At 41.4% G+C, this 18,970-nt stretch overlaps 1 protein-coding gene across 1 annotated transcript in view; it reads left to right on the top strand.

The window, feature by feature from the left end:
- Positions 1-18,970, top strand: part of NUBPL (NUBP iron-sulfur cluster assembly factor, mitochondrial) — a 247,923-nt gene that overhangs the window by 198,795 nt on the left and 30,158 nt on the right. The window contains exon 8 of the mRNA XM_075530761.1: positions 2,903-2,988. Within this exon, the coding sequence (XP_075386876.1) occupies positions 2,903-2,988 (86 nt within the window). The remainder of the gene's footprint in view (positions 1-2,902; positions 2,989-18,970) is intronic.

Below are 18,970 nucleotides of genomic sequence, written 5' to 3'. Positions count from 1 at the left end.
GAGCATGTTGGAGACCTCTATCTGCAGATGTCGAGACCAGAGGAAGTAAAGGCTGTGAAACAGAGACCATGAAGCAGAGCAAAAGAGCCAGGGCAAGACCACGGGGGAAACAGGGCAAGCCATTGGGAGGTTTGATAAGTTGTTTAAGTCACTGAGTGTGAAACAGAAGATCTGCTATGTAAAACCCCATCTAATTCACAATACAAAGTTGGAAAAAGAAAAGGTCATCAACTGATGTGTGAGCGGTGCTATTCAGACTGCTCTACAGAGAAACTCAGATGGCAAGGTTACTTATTTGTGCTACTGTCTTATGACTAAGTAGGAAAAAAATCACTTGAATTCCTCACTCTAGGGCTGTATAGTAAAATAATATCACCAACATTTTTATAATTTGTAAGGAAAAGTTCTTTAAATTAAATTAGGATGGTGCAAATAGGTTCATTTTTTAGAGGAATTCATTGAGGTATATTGAAAATCAGTAAACTGTCCAAGATTATATCATATATTTGTGTAGTCAACAAAACCTGAATCCAGAGCTCTTGACTCCTAGCTCAAGGTGTTACCAATTAAAGCTCAATTTGCAGTGCTATAGGAAAATTGTTTACATCACCCATCCTTTGTTAAGTGTCAATTTTGTGCAAGGGATTGTTTGAGAAAAATAGTATTTGTCCAAAAAGCTATATTGTGTAATGAAATACAAATGGTTGACAAAGACTATTTAAAACAACAACATATTTACCCCATATGAAAGAGAAGGGTGCTTGCGAAGGCCAATGTAGTAAAGAACTCCCACAGTCAGTAGTGAAAAAGAAGATGTAGAGGGTACAGCCAAGGGAATGACCTATTGCTAGGTGAAGAGAAAGCTCTGAGAACGAGCAGCTGCGTTTCTTGGAGGAGGAGGTCTCATCGCAAATTCACTCAAGTGTTTCTGAGGCAGTCCTATTGACAGAGTGGTTTCAGACACCACTTAGAAGTCATCGAGGACTCCAAATCACACGCTGATATAAATAGATGAGATTTTGGAGATTATCTAGTTCATTCTCTAAATCTTATATTTAAGAAAACAAAGCCTCAGAATGATTCTGATTTACATATCCAAGGGTAGGCCAGAACTGAAATTAGATCCCTTTTCGACGTCTGGATATGGGGGGAAATGCTACAACAGATTGATAATAGAATCGTGAAGATGGACAATTGTGGAAATACAGGGTATGTACAATATATTTTTTGCAGAGATGTTATTTTCACCTGTCTTTCAAAGGGGAGAAAGAGAACTTTTGGGTAATTCATAGTTTTTCAGACAGTAAAACAAAATAGAAGAATATAGTGATCCATGTAAGAGTGAAAACGCCAGGTAAGTTGTGTGTGATGGCAAATGTGAAAATAGGCCTTCGGGGAACTTCGGAAGTTGTTAGAGAAGTAGAAAGTCTCCTGCTTCTCCCGTGGAGCACTTGATGGTTTTGAACTGTTGACCTTGAAGTTAGTTGCCCAACACCTAACCCACTGTCAGGGTTCCTTATAAGTTTCTTAAGAATATATAATTTTATGGAGAGCAAATGTTTTGAGAATGATGAGGGCAATGAATGTACAAATGTGCTTTACACAGTTGATGTATGTATGAATTGTGATAAGAGTTGTATGAGCCCCTAATAAAACAATTAAAATATATATATAATTTTAAGCAAAATCAAACAGATAAAACTTACAAAAGCAATAATATTTAAATTAATGACATTAATGTAAAAGATGAATTTTTTTTCTGAAACAAAAATGGTAATTGAGAGGTGAAGTTAAAATGAACTGCTATTGCACGGGTTCTTTTGAGTTTGGCATACCTGTAGTAATATTGACAGCTTTGTTTCCCCACCATTTTTCTCTGTTTTTAAACTTATCTAAAGTATTTCTCAGGTATTACTCTGTGCTATCATTTGACCTCATTTGGTGCTGTCATGTATTTATTCCTAATCCTGCTTCCATTTTCATTCACTGTGCCGAAATAGTGCCACTGGGTACAAATTTGATGGGTTAGAGCTTTGGAATGCCATGCACTCTGTAGTTGGTAATGCATAATAATTATTTGGTGATGTGGAATATGCTTATTATTATTTAGCTTATCATTTAATTAAGGAAACCAGGGAGATCCTCAGGGGTGTCTGTTTAAAGGGGGGGGTGTTATTTTTTTACTTTCAAAACATTATAGTCTAGAATCATCTGCTTTCTGTAGGGCAGCAGCAGGCATTCAGGAAAGCCTATCAGTGATGCCTTCATCCAGCCCACTGCTGTTTCACATCCTAACTCCTGCTACAGCGCCTCGTTTTAGTCTCATCAAACTATTCTCCACACTGTTGCACATGAATGAATTTTCTGTAATAAGGACTATTAAGATTCAGTTTGGGAACCAGGATTTCTGGAACCTTTCTCCTATTGCTACTTGTTATCCCTTGCTTCCTCACTCCATCTATTGCATTCTCCATCCTCTCCCACATGAAATTAGTGTCCGTTCCCCCTGGTGCTCTTTATAATGCCTTGTGGCTCTCTCTGTTGCACAGTTTTTTAGGTCGTTCTGTAAGCCTCCACTCGTTGGTCCCTCAAGTCGCCAGAAACATCTTGAAAGCTAGCCTGCTAACTAGGAAATTGTCTGACTGGAAAGAACATTCTGATGATTTACCTGTGACCCTAAGTCATGGGACAATCAGTTGTGGGTCTAGTATAGAAGTGAAGGGTTAAACATAGGCAAGGGCAAAGTGGACCCTATCATTCTCATTTTTTATGTAAATGCATGTATATCATCTATGTACATAATGTAATAGACCCTTTCGGAATGGAAGTAACATAGAATTGCAAGTAATCTTTCCATAAATAAAGCATGGCGTCATTTGTGATTTGTTTCTCTTGTGCTTAGGTGCTGTGATTGTCTCCACACCACAGGACATTGCACTAATGGATGCTCATAAGGGGGCCGAGATGTTTCGGAAAGTCCATGTGCCTGTAAGCATGTACAGCCTCACTGTTGCAAAAATACAAAACTCTTTTAAGTGAACAAACAAGTTGTTGAAAAATTCAAGTTTTAATTTAGTTCTGTGAAAAATCTGTATGGAAATGTCAAATTCCAAGTTCACCTTTATGGTTAGCTTTCAAATAACATGCTAATGCACACATGTATACATCTATATTAGTAAAAAAAGAATTTAAAACACATTTCATTCACTAAGAGTTTTCTGAAGAAGCTCTGTCATATATCTCAAATAATTACATCCATCACTGAAGAAACAAAAACAATAATGTTTTAGGAAAGGATTCTGAGAAAAAGGCTTGAGTAGATGATCACCAGTAGTGAAACATGTTTTTTAAAAAAATAACTTTTTCTTTCTCTCTGCTACAATTTAACGTATATACAGCCTATCTTCTTCTAAAGGGTAAGGACTTTCCTACACAATGTGGCAAAATAAAATAAGCTACAAATAAAGACTAAAAACAAGACAAAGAACAATTAAAATATTGTTTGGAGTAAAGACAGTGTATCAGACATATTCTGTTTTATTTACCTTGTTAAAAGTGGGCCATGAATTTTTGAGTAGCTGAGGGGAGCTTTCTTTACCCAAAAAGGAGTTGCATGCTCAGAAGGAGCAGAGCTGATACTAGAGAGGAAAAGTGAACACAACCTCATTCTAGCCTTTAAAGTAAATAGCAGGTTCTTCCTTCCAGTGGGCCTCAGCAAAAGCTAGTGAAATTGTGCCAGTGGATAACTTAGCCTAAGCATTCAGTTCAAGGCCACTGTGATGCATCCAACTCTGTAGCTCTGCAGTGCTCTAAATCGATTTAATTCCTAGATCGATATAAGTTTATAGAACACAGCTTTTGGAACCACAGCCCGTGGATTAACATCAGAGTGCATTCCCCAAAATTGTGTGCTCAAGTTTCTTGCAGTATAGAGAGGACTCACAACTTTCATCAGTGTGATCGTGACACAGGATAAACTCCAACGATGTGCTAGAATGAGTGGACATCTGAGAAATGTGAAACAGCCTACAAGTACTATAGGGACTGTACCCCAGTGAAGTTCTTCTCCCTAGCTAGGTAGTGCAGAGCTCTGGCTGCGTGTTGATTGGCAGTGAAGCTCTGGATTGGGCAGACATCCATTTGTGAAAATTAAAGAGCCTGATCAGGAAGATGCCTGTATAGTTACCATCCAGGTGATCCGATGGCACGCTCATTGGTGGGATAAAAATTGTGTTCAACATATATTTCATTTATTCACAGCTTGTACACATGAATGAATGAATGTTCTTTGTTGTCAATTTTAACTTGGGAAAACTTTAAAACAAAGGTAATCAAGTGCTCTCTGCAGACAGAAAATGGCCACCTGTTGCACTTCTAGCTTTGAACTTGTATTGTGCCAAGAGAAACTAGATACAAATAATGCACGCCCAGTAACTGCATAAGGCTACATGAGATTTCAAAATATAATCAGCAAAACTTTGGGGGCGCAGGTTAACTGCCAGAAAGTAATGCCATTGAGTTAACACCTCATTCATAGTCTTCCTTTCTGGCAAAATTAGGCCAGTGGTTTGTCTGCATCGGTCATTCTAAGCCTGGATCATGGCTATTCCATCTGCACAGAAGTGAGTACTTAGCTTCTCGTTCTATAAGGTAGGAGTTGAAGTACCAGTATGTGCATCAAAATCATCATAAAATTCTTGAGGGCAAGGTTTTCTTGTAAAGAGCAGAGATTCTTAATGGTGTTATTCCTAGTGGTATATTAATGGTATGATTAAACTCTTCTTAAGGATAAAATCTGAAACAGTGTCTGTAATATTGTAAGTACTCAGTAAATATATGTTAAACATGAAATACTGGACTGAGAAATTCAAACTATAATGATGAGTCAAAAACAACATGAGTAGATGAAATATCTGGTTAACTGTAGTTTGTGCCATTAGAGAGTAAAGCGTTGGCCTTTAAGAAATAAATATAAATATATTCACTTTTATAAACACAGTTTAATTATATAGCCTATTTTAAAAATAGACTTACTCCTCACTTTTCGACTATCTTGCCATGTGATATTTGCATTAACCACAATGGTAAAACAAAAACCTATTGTCTGCCTATTTTGTGCATCAGTGATGAACATCTGGCAGTAAAGGAGACTGAGGTCCCTAATGGGATCCCTGACTGGTGGGTCTCATACACATAGTATTTTATCTCTTGGAAGGGGAGAGTAGCCACTCCCTTCCTGACCTAACTGGGTGCTGTGTGGAGCAGAAGGGTTGATGAGGTGGGGCCAGTGTAGATGGGACTCCCCTGGCAGGTCCTATGTTCCCATGAGGTGCTGAGGACAGGACCCTGGTCAGGCTGGGCTATTGTCAGAAAGAGCCCTGAGACTGATCGTTTGAGTAACCTGGGCTCAGAGAACCCCACATTACTTGACCAGCTTCTGTGTAGTCCCTTGTGCTTCTTCAGGACAGGAACAGGTGAGGGTAGGTCAGTGGGTGAGTGGCCAGTGGCAGCTCTAGTTTAAGGTCAAACGCAGAGACCAGGTGTGGTCATGATGACCTTGAAGGAAACTCTGGATCATTGATTCTCATGGGGATATGGAGGTAGAGCAGGCCAGGGCCATTCGACAAGAGTCGAGGGAAGCTTGAGCAAGGGGCCCTTCTGTCCCAGCAAGACCACCAAGGGCATTTTTGGATCCTCGAGGGGATGAGCCAAGGCCACACAGGAGGATCTTGCTTGGGCTACTCTCACTAGAACATAAGGCAGCTCTCCCCTGTTGACAGCTCTAGGGACCAAGCTCTCCCGAGGGGAGGGGGAAGCAGCCGTGGCATGGTCACAGTACCAGGGAAGGGATGAGGTGATAGGATCATCCTATGTTTTCCCATAACAACAGTGTCTGCAAAGTGAGCTGGTCTTTGGAACCTAACCATAAGCATAAATGACGAGGGGGTATATTCGGGGTCCTGATAGAGAATGCCAGGTTAACTTCTCTTACCTTGAGAAGATTAATATATTAGCAAGGATCAGAACCAGCTGTTCTTTATTTTGTCTCTTGAGTAGGAAATGTTTTGAGTAAAACTTGAAAATTCAGATATTATCTTTTTTTAATCATTTAATTGGGGGCTCTTACAGCTCTTATCACAATCCATACATTCATCCATGTGTCAAACATGTTTTTACACATGTTGCCATCATTTTCCAAACATTTTCTTTCTAATTTAGCCCTTGATAGCTGCACTTTATTTCCCCCTCCCCCGCCCTCCTTCCCTCATGAACCCTTGATAATTTATTTTTTTTAATATTTTCATGTATTACACCGATCACTGTCTCCCTTCACCCATTTATCTGTTGTCTGTCCCCCTGGGAAGGGGTTTTATCTGTTCTGGATCCCCTGTTTTTTGAGCTCTTATCTGTACCAGTGTACATGCTCTGTTCTAGCTGGATTTATAAGGTAGACTTGAGGTCATGATAGTGGGGATGGGAGGGAGGAAGCATTAAAGAACTAAAGGAAAATTGTATGCTATAGTGCACCCTGACTGGCTCGTCTCTTCCTTGTAACCCCTCTGTAAGGGATGTCTAATTGTTTATAGATGGCCTTTGGTCTCCACTCTATGCTCCCCTTCAATCACATTGATATGATTTTTAATATTTAAGCAAAGCAGTGGCTCCTTAACTGAGGTTCATGACAAAGTACTTCATGGGATTAGAGAGTAGGGTATCTGCGAATCCTCTGATAGTAAATAAAAAATATTATGGCATATGTGTATGATATTGGGTGCCTTTGAGATGGCTCTAACTCATGCAGACTTTATCTATGACAGATTGAAACATTGCTGGTCCCTCACCATCCTCACGATCACTGCCGTGTTGGAACCCGTTGTTAGTTTGTTTGCTATACATACATATATGTGTGTTGTCGTCGTTGGCTATTAGTGGGTTGTTAGTTGACATTAAGTTGAGTCTAGCTCATAACCCAATGTGTGCAGAATAGAACTTCTCATTAGAGTTTTTAAGGCATATTGCCAGGCCTGTCTTCTGAGGTTCATCGGGGTGTTTTCAAACTGCCAACATATTGGCTAGTAGTAAATAACTTTGACATCTGGACACTTTGTTGTTTGAGTCTGTCTTTGCAGCCACAATGTCAGCCCATCTTGTGGAGGGCTCCCCTCTTGGTACCAGGATTTAAAAGTCCATTTTCCAGTGTCTGATCCTTCTGCATGGCATGTCCAGAGTAAGCAAGATAAAGTCTTTATATGTTCACTTCTAAGTAGCATTCTGGCTATAGATCTCCAAAGAGATTTTTTTCATCTCGGTTGTTAATCCAAGAAAAATGAAATCTTGACCATTTAGTTTCTTCACCACTTATCATGATGTTTGTTGATCCAGTTGTAAGGATTTTAAGTGCTTCTAGATGAGAAAAGAAGAGGAGTAAGAAGTGATTCCAGAAACATATACAACCCACTGCTGTTGGGGCTGTTCAGCTCCCACTCATACCGGACAGAGTGGAATGGCTCCATGAAGTTTCTGAGACTGTCAGTGTTTTTGGAAGCCAGCTGCCCCACCTTTCTTCTACAGAATGGCTGGAGGTTCCAATAAACTACTGACCTCTCAATGAGCAGTCGAGTGCTTAACTCACTGTGCCATCAGAACTCCCTGCCAGAGCATACAAGTAGAGGAAAAGAAACTGAGATTGAGCAGCCCAAGGAATAGAATGGAAGTCGAGGAAGAATGGCATTTGATAAGAAGTGACTACAGCAGTTGAAGATAGTAGCTGAGTAAGGAAGTGGTTAAGGGTCAGAGGCTGTTACTAATGTGTGAGAGAAAAGATTGAGCCAATAGATCCAAAGTTCACATTCTCTTTGGGCAGAAAGGAGTGTTCCTCATTCTTCAACTTCTCCAGTGAATGTAAAGGAACACATTCTTGGTCAGCAAGAGGGTCATGCTTTAGGAAAATGGATGTGATGTTAAGGGATTTCCTTCCCAATCAGAGCATATGAGATAGAATGATTGAAAAGAAAACTTTAGAGTTGTAAGTATTTAAAATAGTTATCAAGAAAGAAAGAAAGAAAGAAAGAAAGAAAGAAAGAAAGAAAGATAAAATGGTTAGTGACAGTTGAAGGGAATAGCAAGAAGCTCTGGTTAAAGAGAGACGAGATAGATTGTGTCTATGTTATGACACAGTCTACGTGTCTCTGAATGTTCTTCATCAGCACTCAGCAGCCTGCATGTAGCAATGGAGAAAGAATGCAATGCAGTCCTCCACCCACACTGAGTTCTTGCAAAGTAGGTGCCACAGAAGAATTAAAGTTAAGGATATTAAATTAAGTGTAGGTTTTAGGTAAGGAGTGAAAGAACTGTTTGTGACCAATAAGTTAATGTTGGAGTAGTTCTGGGTCATAAAAAGGTCCAAGAGATGCTCATGGGTATGTAAAACTAGAGTGGAAATGAAAGTCATTGGTATGGTAGTAACTTCTTTTATAAGAATCAATACCACACTCATCCCAAGGAGTTGGACATTGAAGAAGTCTCGAATGTCCATCTCTTCCAAGATGCTAGTCTGCTCCGTTTCCCTCCACCTCTCCCTTGAGTGTACTCCCTCATGTGTCTAGGTTCTGAAGTGCTGCAGCATCCAACAGAAACTGACAAAAGTTTGAGGAAATGTCTCACATGGTGGTGGGGGCTGTTTAATCCAAAATCTGAATGTCAGGTATGGCTACGCCAGATACTGGGTCCTGAAGACTTGTTCCACTCCTGACTCTTAATGATGATGAGATCACACCCCCTGCTTCTTAGAAGGCTCATTTTATACACAGCAGGATGGCATTGCAGGAAATCCTTTTTACAATTACTCACATGCAAATCAGTATCTTTGCCCACCTTCATAGGACCTAGGCAGGGCAAAGGTCCTTTGGTGGGAGTTATATTTGAATATCAATAGTACAATCATATTGACATATAACTATTCACCTAAATATAATAATCTGTGCTCCACTCTTGGACGGTATCTTTTTTATGCAGATGTTTCTAGTAGGTATTGGCCTCCTACTAATCTTAATCCGCTGCAGCATATCATTCCTTACATTCATACAAGCAACAGTAGCTAAGATAATCATTCAACAGAGAGTGTGGCCGGTTCACACCCTCCACTAAAGTCAGATCATAGCCCCATCCGATTCCCCTCATCAGGCCATGCCCTCCAAAATGGGACTACAGGCACAGGTATGAAATCCAGAATGCAATATATCATGTAAAGAATTTATGGCTGAAAAGGCCACATTAATTGAGATAACTCAATTAGGACTCCATATTCCTTTTAGTTGGAATTAAAAGATTCCTACTTCTGCCTTTTTTGACATCTTCTTGTGTCTTTGTTATACTGTTCTTTTTTTATTCCTGTGTTTTAGTTATTAGAATGCTTATCCTGCCCCTAAATTAAAAAAAATGTTTTTAATGACCTAGAATAGTTTTATCATCTCTTTAGCCTATAAAGCAAAGTAGGTGCTCAGTAATGTTTAAGAGTGAACAAGAGAGAACTTTCCAACATTGAACTCTGTACCAGTTGGCCAAAACCGTGGTACAGCAACATTATAAAGGAACTCTTTACTTTGAGTAGGATGTAGATTTGATGACCTCTGATATCCCCCTGGCTCTTAAAAGTCTGGGATTCTAAGTAAAAGTAAAACATCTGGAATTAGAAAGTGTTCCATATAAATGCAAAGGAGAGATGGTATGCTTTATTTATACCACTTTATTCCATTTTCCCCTGGTTTATAGTCTTGCTTTCTGCCTTTTCCTCTTTTGAAGTACATTAGTTACCATGGAAACAATGATGCCATTCATTGGTATGGAGAGGGTTCAGTAATGTCTATAAGAACATTTCAAAGTTAATTTAAATGATTTCTTAAAATTCAAGGAAGGAGGGGAAAAGATGAGCTATTAAATACTCTGTTCTCTGCCTAAAATGATACCAAGATTGCCAAATTCTTGATTATCTCAGTATTTGTAAATAAAATATTTTTTAAATAATAAAATATTTTCAATCTTATATATACCTTTAATGATGAGTTCTTTGTATATGTGTCGTCCTCAGGCCTCTTGGTTGTATTCTTATGCAAGGGGGCAGGCACCGGCATCTGCAGCGGTTCCTGGACCATGTGAGTTTGGGAGCCACAGAGGCTGTCACTCCCCAACCCTCCCTCCTTAGGTGATCTCCTTCTTAGCAGTTGAAAAGTACATGAAAGTACTTCCTTTCTTATGTGTTCTACACATGAGGTATTTTGTTCATTTTCATCCTCGAGTTATCCATTTATACCACAGAGATAAATGTACTGATGTTGAGTGCCTGGTATAAGCAAAGGATAGTGTCTTTGTTACCTAGTGAGACTATCACAGAAATACTGCCAATGGCTGGCTTGAACAAAGGTAGATTTATTTGGTTATAGAACTCTGAATGCAGGCTAAAGCAGCAGTTTCCCTGTATGTGAATTCTGGAGGAGGTTCTTGTCTCTTTGGAACTTCTCTTTCTGGGCAATCTTGATGTGCTTGGCAGCTAGTTTCCCTTGCCTCTCCTGGCTAGCTTTCAAGTCTGAAAAGAGATTAACTCAAGATACATTGGAGACTAATGCTGCCTCGTGCCGTAACAAAGACGACCAGGTTCCAAATGGAATGCTAACTATGAGCATAGAGGTTAGGATTTACAACACATGTTCTGGAGAGACACCGTTTAATCCATAACAGTCTACCCTTTGGCCGCTCCAAATTCCTGTCCTTGCCACATGTAAAACACAGGCACACCATTCTGAAGATCTTAAATCTGATTTAAGTCCCAGATCTCATCTTCTGAATCTTCTAAATCAAATACGGGTGCGACTTTAGGCATATTACATTGTGGGGCAAATTTCCTTCTCATCTATGACTATTATAAGGTAGATATTCCCATTACAACTAGGATAACTTGGAGGGAAAGAAGGTAACAGGCACTAAGTGAAAACATCACTTGAGTAATTTGCATGAGCTCCCAAGGACTGGAAAAGAATCTTCCGTTCCCTCAGCCCTTCTAAGCAATGGCCCTGCCTGCCACGTGGATTCTAGAGGGAGGCTCCTTAGCCCTAAGGTGCAGCTCTACTTTCTGGACCCATTAGGACAGCAATTCTACTCCCTCAACTCTGGGCAGCAATATTTTCCAAGCCCATCTGAGTATTGCTGGGACTCCCTCAGTCCCTCTTGGATCTGGCGGTCCCACCCCCTCAGTTGTTTTTTTTTTAAACGTTTTATTAGGGGCTCATACAACTCTTATCACAGTCCATACATATACATACATCAATTGTATAAAGCACATCTGTACATTCTTTGCCTTAATCATTCTCAAAACATTTGCTCTCCACTTAAGCCCTTTGCATCAGGTCCTCTTTTCCCCCCCCCCTCCCTCCCCGCTCCCCCTCCCTCGTGTGCCCTTTGTAATTTATACATCATTATTTTGTCATATCTTGCTCTATCTGGAGTCTCCCTCCCCCCCCCCCCCTTCTCTGTCGTCCCTCTCCCAGGGAGGAGATCACAAGTGGATCCCTGTAATCAGTTCCCCCCTTCCAACCCACTCACCCTACGCTCTCCCAGCATCGCCCCTCACACCCTTGGTCCTGAAGGTATCATCCACCCTGGATTCCCTGTGCCTCCAGCCCTCATATGTACCAGTGTACAACCTCTGCCCTATCCAGCCCTGCAAGGTAGAATTCGGATCATGGTAGTTGGGGGGAGGAAGCATCCAGGATCTGGGGGAAAGCTGTGCTCTTCGTCGGTACTACCTTGCACCCTGACTGACCCATCGCCTCTCCTAAGCCCCTCTATGAGGGGATCTCCAGTGGCTGACTCTTGGGCCTTGGGTCTCCACTCTGCACTTCCCCCTTCATTCAATGTGGTATATATATAAATATATATACATATATATATATATATATATATATATATATACACACACACACACACATTCTTTTTTTTTTTTGTATGATGCCTTATACCTGGTCCCTTTGCCACCTCGTGATCGCACTGGCTGGTGTGCTTCTTCCATGTGGGCTTTTTTGCTTCTGAGCTAGATGGCCGCTTGTTCACCTTCAAGCCTTTAAGACCCCAAACACTATCTCTTTTGATAGCCAGGCACCATCCGCTTTCTTCGCCACATTTGCTTATGCACCCATTTGTCTTCAGCGATCCTATCATGGAGGTGTGCAGCCAATGATATGATGATTGTTTGTTCTTTGATGCCTGCTAACTGATCCCTTTGGGACCACTCGCTCACTCAGGCTGGTGTGTTCTTCCATGTGGGCTTTGTTGCTTCTGAGCTAGATGGCCGCTTGTTTATCTTCAAGCCTTTAAGACCCCAGTCACTATCTCTTTTGATAGCCGGGCACCATCAGCTTTCTTCACCACATTTACTTGTTCACCCACTTTGACTTCAGCAGTTGTGTCGGGAGAGTGAGCATCATAGAGTACCAATTTAATAAACGAAAGTATTCATGCATTGAGGGAGTGCTTGAGTAGAGGCCCAAGGTCCTTCCGCCACCTTAATATTAAACCTATAAATGTAGATAATTAGATCTATTTCCCCATCATCATATATATGTTTGCATGTACACGTCTTTGTCTAGACCTCCATAAATGCCCCTTGACTCCTAGCTCCTTCCTCCCTCTCCCTTGACTTTCCTCCTGCCCCACCACCATGCTCCGTCCCCACCTGGGCTACAGCTATACCTCTTCTCTACGCAACCTTACCCTTGATCGTTCCCCATCAGGTATGTCACTCCCCCCTCACTACCATTTTGGGTCCAATGTTGTTCCCTTGTCCCTGTGTTTATTAACACCACTTCCTTACCCTCCTCCCCCTCCCCCACCCGGATCTGTCTGTCCCCCCGGAACTGTCTGTCCTATTGTTTTTCCTCCAGATAGTTCATCCAGCCTATCCTATTCAGACAGACCTGTGGAGACACTAACATGCACGAAAACAAGACAGAGGAAAACAAAGCAACAGTATACAACCAGACAATAAAATAACAAAAACAAACCACTGACAAAGAACAAAACAAAACACTTCACAAAAGAAAGGCTTGTAGTTCGTTCAAGGATCGTTTGCTGGCCCTTAGGAGCGTTTTCCAGTCCAGTCTGTTGGGGCACCACGCCCTGGCCCCAAAGTCCACTTTCAGCATTCCCTGGGGACCTTGCCACTCCATTCCCCTGCTGTTCCACTGCATTCCCCCAGTGCTTTGCCTCGGTGTGGTGGGATCAGGTCAGGTGTAATTCCCACACTGTGTCTCCGGTGCCGTCCCCTGTATTGCCCTTAGTCACTGAGGGGCATCATGTCTCATAGTAGGGCCAGCCATGTTGTTCTCTCTGTGGACTGGCTGCTCTACTCAGGAACATCATCCTCACGGCCTCGTGGACCAGGCTGTGTTCCACCGTCTCCTCCTGCCCCTTCATCTGCTCCCGTGTGCTCTGATCAGACATGTCCATCTCCCGGAGCTGCAGAATCAATGTCATCCTTTGAAACAAATTCTTTTCCGGGGAGGGACATGAATCCACTTAATTTTTGGTGCTGGGCCCTACTCCACGCCGGGATATTGCATTCACACCTTGCGGCACTGGGTTGAAGTCTGGTCCCACTTTTCCTGTGGAGATATAAACAATACCCTCCCCTTGACACCCCCTCAGTTTTATCCAGCAGCCCACCCCCTGGCCACCTGGAGCAGAGTTGGCAGAGATTGACTCTGAAATCTAGGAAGCTGTGACCTCACCCTCTGAGACCCTAGCCCCACTCTTTGAAACCAAGAAGGCATTATTTCCTGTTCCTGTGCTGCTTTGGGCAGTTCTGCTGCTCTGTTCCAGACTGCTCTTTCCTTTCCTTTCTTCTCTCATTGTGTCTTGGAGGACAATAGATGCGCTCTGTTGGCCTCTTTCCAGCCTATAGAATTCCAAGAGGCAGACAGTGTTTTCCTTCTGCCTGTAGACCCCAAAGAGGCAAACCACCTTCTTGCCTTGCATTTGTCTCTCTGTTCCTCGTGGTCTAATCTGATGGGTTTTCTGCTTTGGTAATTGGTTAGGTCCATCAAAGGCTACAAGTTTCATCTACTAACAAAAGTTTGTATAGCCATGTCTTTGGTAAACATTGTATAACATTTGTCCTTACTTTGTACAACAGAATTTTCCAAATCTTTAGCTTCTGATTTCCTTTTGCGGTTCATCTCTAAGGGTATCCCTTTTCCCTCCCATTCTTCTATAACCAGCAAGGAGGAAACATGGGGCCCGTTTAGATCTTGCTTAGAAATCTCATCAACTGAAAATAGCGAGGTTCATCTTAGAATGTTTCCTTCCAACAAACATTTGAACATAATTCAGACAAGTTCTTTGCCACCGCACAAAAATATACAGCTTCTTCCATTGTCCAGTTGTATGTTCATCGTTTTCTTTTAAAGCCTTACCGGAGCATATTGTATGTCCACATTTCTAGCAGCATTCTCTTCCAGATGCCATATGTGTGCTCTAAGATGGTACTGTCTCTAGCTCTCTTCAGCTGTCCTTCTGACCTCTCACTAGCATTACCTTTGAAGTCCGTAATGCTGCCAGCAGTCTTTTCAAAGCAATCTGGTCTTTTACTCTTCTAAAACAAATGAACAAACCAAATCCACTGCCTGTAAGTTGATTCTGACTCAGAGTGACCCTACAGGACAGAGCAGAACTGCCCCTGTGGAACTGTAACTCTATACGGGAGTCAAAAGCCCCATCTTGCTGACCTTGCAGTTAGCAGTTCAGTGTGTAACTTACTAGGTGTCTAAGTTCTGCCCTGCTAATTTCAAAATTGTTTTCACATTTTAGGTATCTGTTGGAACAGTGTCTAGCTCCTGGTACCACAATTCTATCATGGTTAGCTAATTCTGCTCTAACAGAAACACCGTTTAAGAGGCCGGAAGTCTGAATTTCGGGTCCAGGCTCGAGGAGAAGGCTTTCTGTCTCTGTTGGCTCTAGAGAAAGGTCCTTCCTTGTCTGTTTCCCCACCTCACTTTTACCTGATAACTTCTTTAAATACTCTGGGAGACTTGGTTTACCTTTTAACTAGGTGAATTCTTCCTTTATTGCGATCCAATAGCATACACTTTTCCTTTTTGTAATAGTTTTTTAAAATTTTTTCCAATACTTTAACGCTTATAGTATTATCCTATAAAGTCTGAATACAGAAACTACCTACATTTCTCTTTGCCTAAATGTCACCACTGCTTATAACGGTATACTGAATAAGTAAATGGATAGGATTTTCCTAGGCATATCAGGGGAAGGAAGATAATTCAGCCTGAAAACAGCCAGGAAAGCACACTTGCCCTCAGGGTTCTTTCTTGGCTGAGAGTTGAAATAGGGTATTTAATAGACAAATGTGTTTGGAAGAAGTCTAAGCAGCACATTCCTTAGAACAAGGACGGTGAGTCTTCATTTCATGTGGACGTGTTACCACCGGAGACCTGTCTCTGGAAAAGGACATTGTGCTTGGTAAAGGTGGAAGGGTTGAGAAAAAGAGGAACACTTTTGATGAGATGGATTGATACAGTGGTTACAATAATGGGCTCAACCATACGAAAGATTGTGAGGATGATACAGGACTAGACCAGGTTTTATTCTGTTGTACGTTGGATCTCTGAGTCAAAACTGGAACCAGTATGTTAGGCCCTAACAGTTAGAGCCTTAAATGGTAGGCTAAGGAATTTATATTTTGTTTGTAAAGATATAAAAGAGCCCATGGGAATGCTGAGTAAGAAGTAGACATAATTAGAATGTAGTTTTAAAGATATTTAAACTGTTGGGCATGAATAGAAAGGATGGGAGGCAGGAGGTACTTGCAATAGTCAAGATCATTCAAAATGCAAACTCTGATACAGCTACAGGTTAGGAGACCAGTACAGTGAAAGATATGATGAAAAGTTTTCAAAACAATTAGCAGAATACATTGTTGTTAGTAAGGGAAATTACTATTTCATAAAGGTTTGACCCTAGTCACGGGAGGAGATGAGCCAGTCGGGGTGCAGTGTAGCAACGATGAAACATTCAACTTTCCTCTAGTTCCTACATTCTCCCCCTGCTCTCCACTATCATGATCCCAATTCTACCTTCCAAGTCTGGCTAGACCAGAGGGTGTACTCTGGTACAGATAGGAACTGGAAACACAGGGAATCCAGGGGGGATGATCCCTTCAGGACCAGTGGTGAGAGTGGCTATACCAGGAGGGTGGGGTAGAGAGGGAGAACCGATTACAAAGATCTGCATATAACCTCCTCTCTGGGGGACGGACAACAGAAAAGTGGGTGAAGGGAGACGTCGGACAGTGCAAGACATGACAAAATAATAATTTATAAATTATCAAGGGTTCATGAGGGAGGAGGGAGCGGGGAGGGAAGGGGAAAAATGAGCTGATGCCAGGGGCTTAAGTGGGGAGCAAATGTTTTGAGAATGATGAGGGCAATGAATGTGTAAATGTTCTTTACACAATTGATGTATGTATGGCTTGTGATGAGAGTTATATGAACCCCTAATATAATGATTTTTTTTTAAAAAAAAGGTTTGGCCCTAGTTTTAAGTGTGTGTGTGTGTGTGTGTGTGTGTGTGTGTTAGATCAGTATGTAAAATATTTATATTACTATAAAGCAGCTAGAAAGTTGGAAAAGCATTAGTCTAGGGTTGCGGGGAGGAGACAAGCCAGTCAGGGTACAGTGTAGCAACGATTAAACATATAACTTTCCTCTAGTTCCTAAATGCTTCCTCTCTCCCCTTCCCCCCCCCCCATTATCCCAATTCTACCTGATAAATCTGGCTAGACCAGAGGATGTACACTGGTACAGATAGGAACTGGAAACACAGGGAATCCAGGACAGATGATCTCTTCAGGACCAGTGGTGGAGTGACAATACTGGAGGGTGGGATAGAAAGGGGGAACTGATTACAAGGATCTACATATAGCTTCCTCCTTGGGGTATGGACAACAGAAAAGTGGGTGAAGGGAGACGCCGGACAGCGTAAGATAGGACAAAATAATAATAATTTATAAATTATCAAGGGTTCATGAGGGAGGGGCATGGGGAGGGAGGGGGGAAATGAGGAGCTAATATCAAGGGCTCAATCAGAAAGCAAATGTTTTGAGAATGATGATGGCAACAAATGTGCTTGACACAATGGATGTATATATGGATTGTGAAAAGAGTTGTATGAGCCCCCAATAAAATGATTAAAAACAACAACAACCCAGAAAACCATTATTCTGGGAGATAGGCAGTGTCATGCTCATCTAGTGCTTCTATGACAGAAATACTTCAAGTAGGTGGCTTTAACAGACAGAAATTTATTTTCTCACAGTTTAGGATGCCGGAAGCCTCAATTTAGGGTGTCACTTAGGGGAAGGTTTCTTTCTCTCTGTTGGCTTTGGAGGACAGGAAGGACCTTGTCGCTTTTGAGCTTCTGTTCCTGGTCAATCTTCAGTGTGGCTTGGCCTTTCTCTTCCCCCGTCTCTACTTGCTTCGCTCTGTCCAATCTGCCTTTTTTATATATCCAAAGGAATGAACTATAAACACACCCTGCATTAATAGTCTCTCCTTAACTCAAAGAAAATTCATTCCTTAGGGCAGCTATTTAAAAACCAAGCCCACTGCCTTTGCTGTGGAGTTCTTTAAGGCTTTTTGGTTTTTTAATTTTATTGGGGCTCATACAACTCTTATCACAATCCATACACACATCCATTGTGTCGAGCACATTTGTATATTTGTTGCCCTCATCATTCTCAAAACATTTTCGTTTTTAAGTCTGTAAGTCTTCTAGTGAGCCTGTAAGATAAAGTAGAACCCTTCTGCAGGGTTTCCAAGATTTACAGCCTTGGAAACCTTTTGGGGCAAGTGTGTGAAGCCAACAAACACGTCTTTCTCCCACAGAGTAGCTGGCAGTTCTGTTGCCACGGCACCCCCAGAACTCCTAGGGTAAAGCTAGGGGTTAAGATCCATCACACACAGGTTTGGAGAGCACAATTCAGTCCGTAGCAGGCAGTAAGGAGCTGCTCTAGACTAATGGCAGTGATAATGGAAAGGGGAAGCAATGTAATTGAGATTTTAAAGGAATAATGGACAAGCTTAGTGCCTGATTACATGGGGTGGGGGCTTAAGAAAGAAAAGGCTGAGATCAAAGGGATTTCAAAGTAATGTTACAATTAATCTACCAGAGCTATCTTTATAATTCAATAACAACACAGAAGCCATAAGAGGTTAGGCCTCAGTCACAAAGCTCTGCTCTTAGGCTCTTTCCCGGTGGTTTGACTAGGAAGACGCTGGTAGAGAAAAGGATTTGCTGCTGGCCTTTTTAGAACTACTGTCACCACATAATCTATGACCAGCCCTTCTCACAGAGCCTGTCTTGTTCTTTACTTATACACTTATGCCTTTTATGCATAATGTTTTTGTTTTAGCACCTAGAGCGTTACTCTCTGGGTATATGTACTCATATCTTCATAGTGGAAGATTGGATTATTTCCCAATATTTTTAGGGTTTAGGGTACTGCTTGCAGAAGCATTATCACACAGTAGTGAAGAGATGATCCCAAATCTAAGAACTAAATTTTATACCTCAATTCTATCACTTTGTACATGTCTGAATGGGTCTGGATAAATTCTTTATCCTCCGTGTCGATTTCCTCATTCATAGTATCGGGATTAGAATAGTATTTCCCTCAGATAGTTGAGATGAAAAATAAATGATATCGTGCTTATAAAAGGTTTAGTGTAGTGTTTGGCACACTCCAAGCACTCAATTAATGTTGATACAACATGATTTAATTAATGTTGCTTATTATAATTTCCTATGAGAATGTTATTGTGAAGCAAAAAAATTCTAAGTCACAGGTGTTTATGCGTGTGGCCTAGGTAATTTGACTAGTTCCTTTGTTTGATAAAGATAGACTTTTTTT

Source organism: Tenrec ecaudatus, chromosome 14 (assembly GCF_050624435.1).
Source record: "Tenrec ecaudatus isolate mTenEca1 chromosome 14, mTenEca1.hap1, whole genome shotgun sequence".
Lineage (NCBI taxonomy): Eukaryota > Metazoa > Chordata > Mammalia > Afrosoricida > Tenrecidae > Tenrec > Tenrec ecaudatus.
This window is presented reverse-complemented; position numbering and strand designations above follow the sequence as displayed.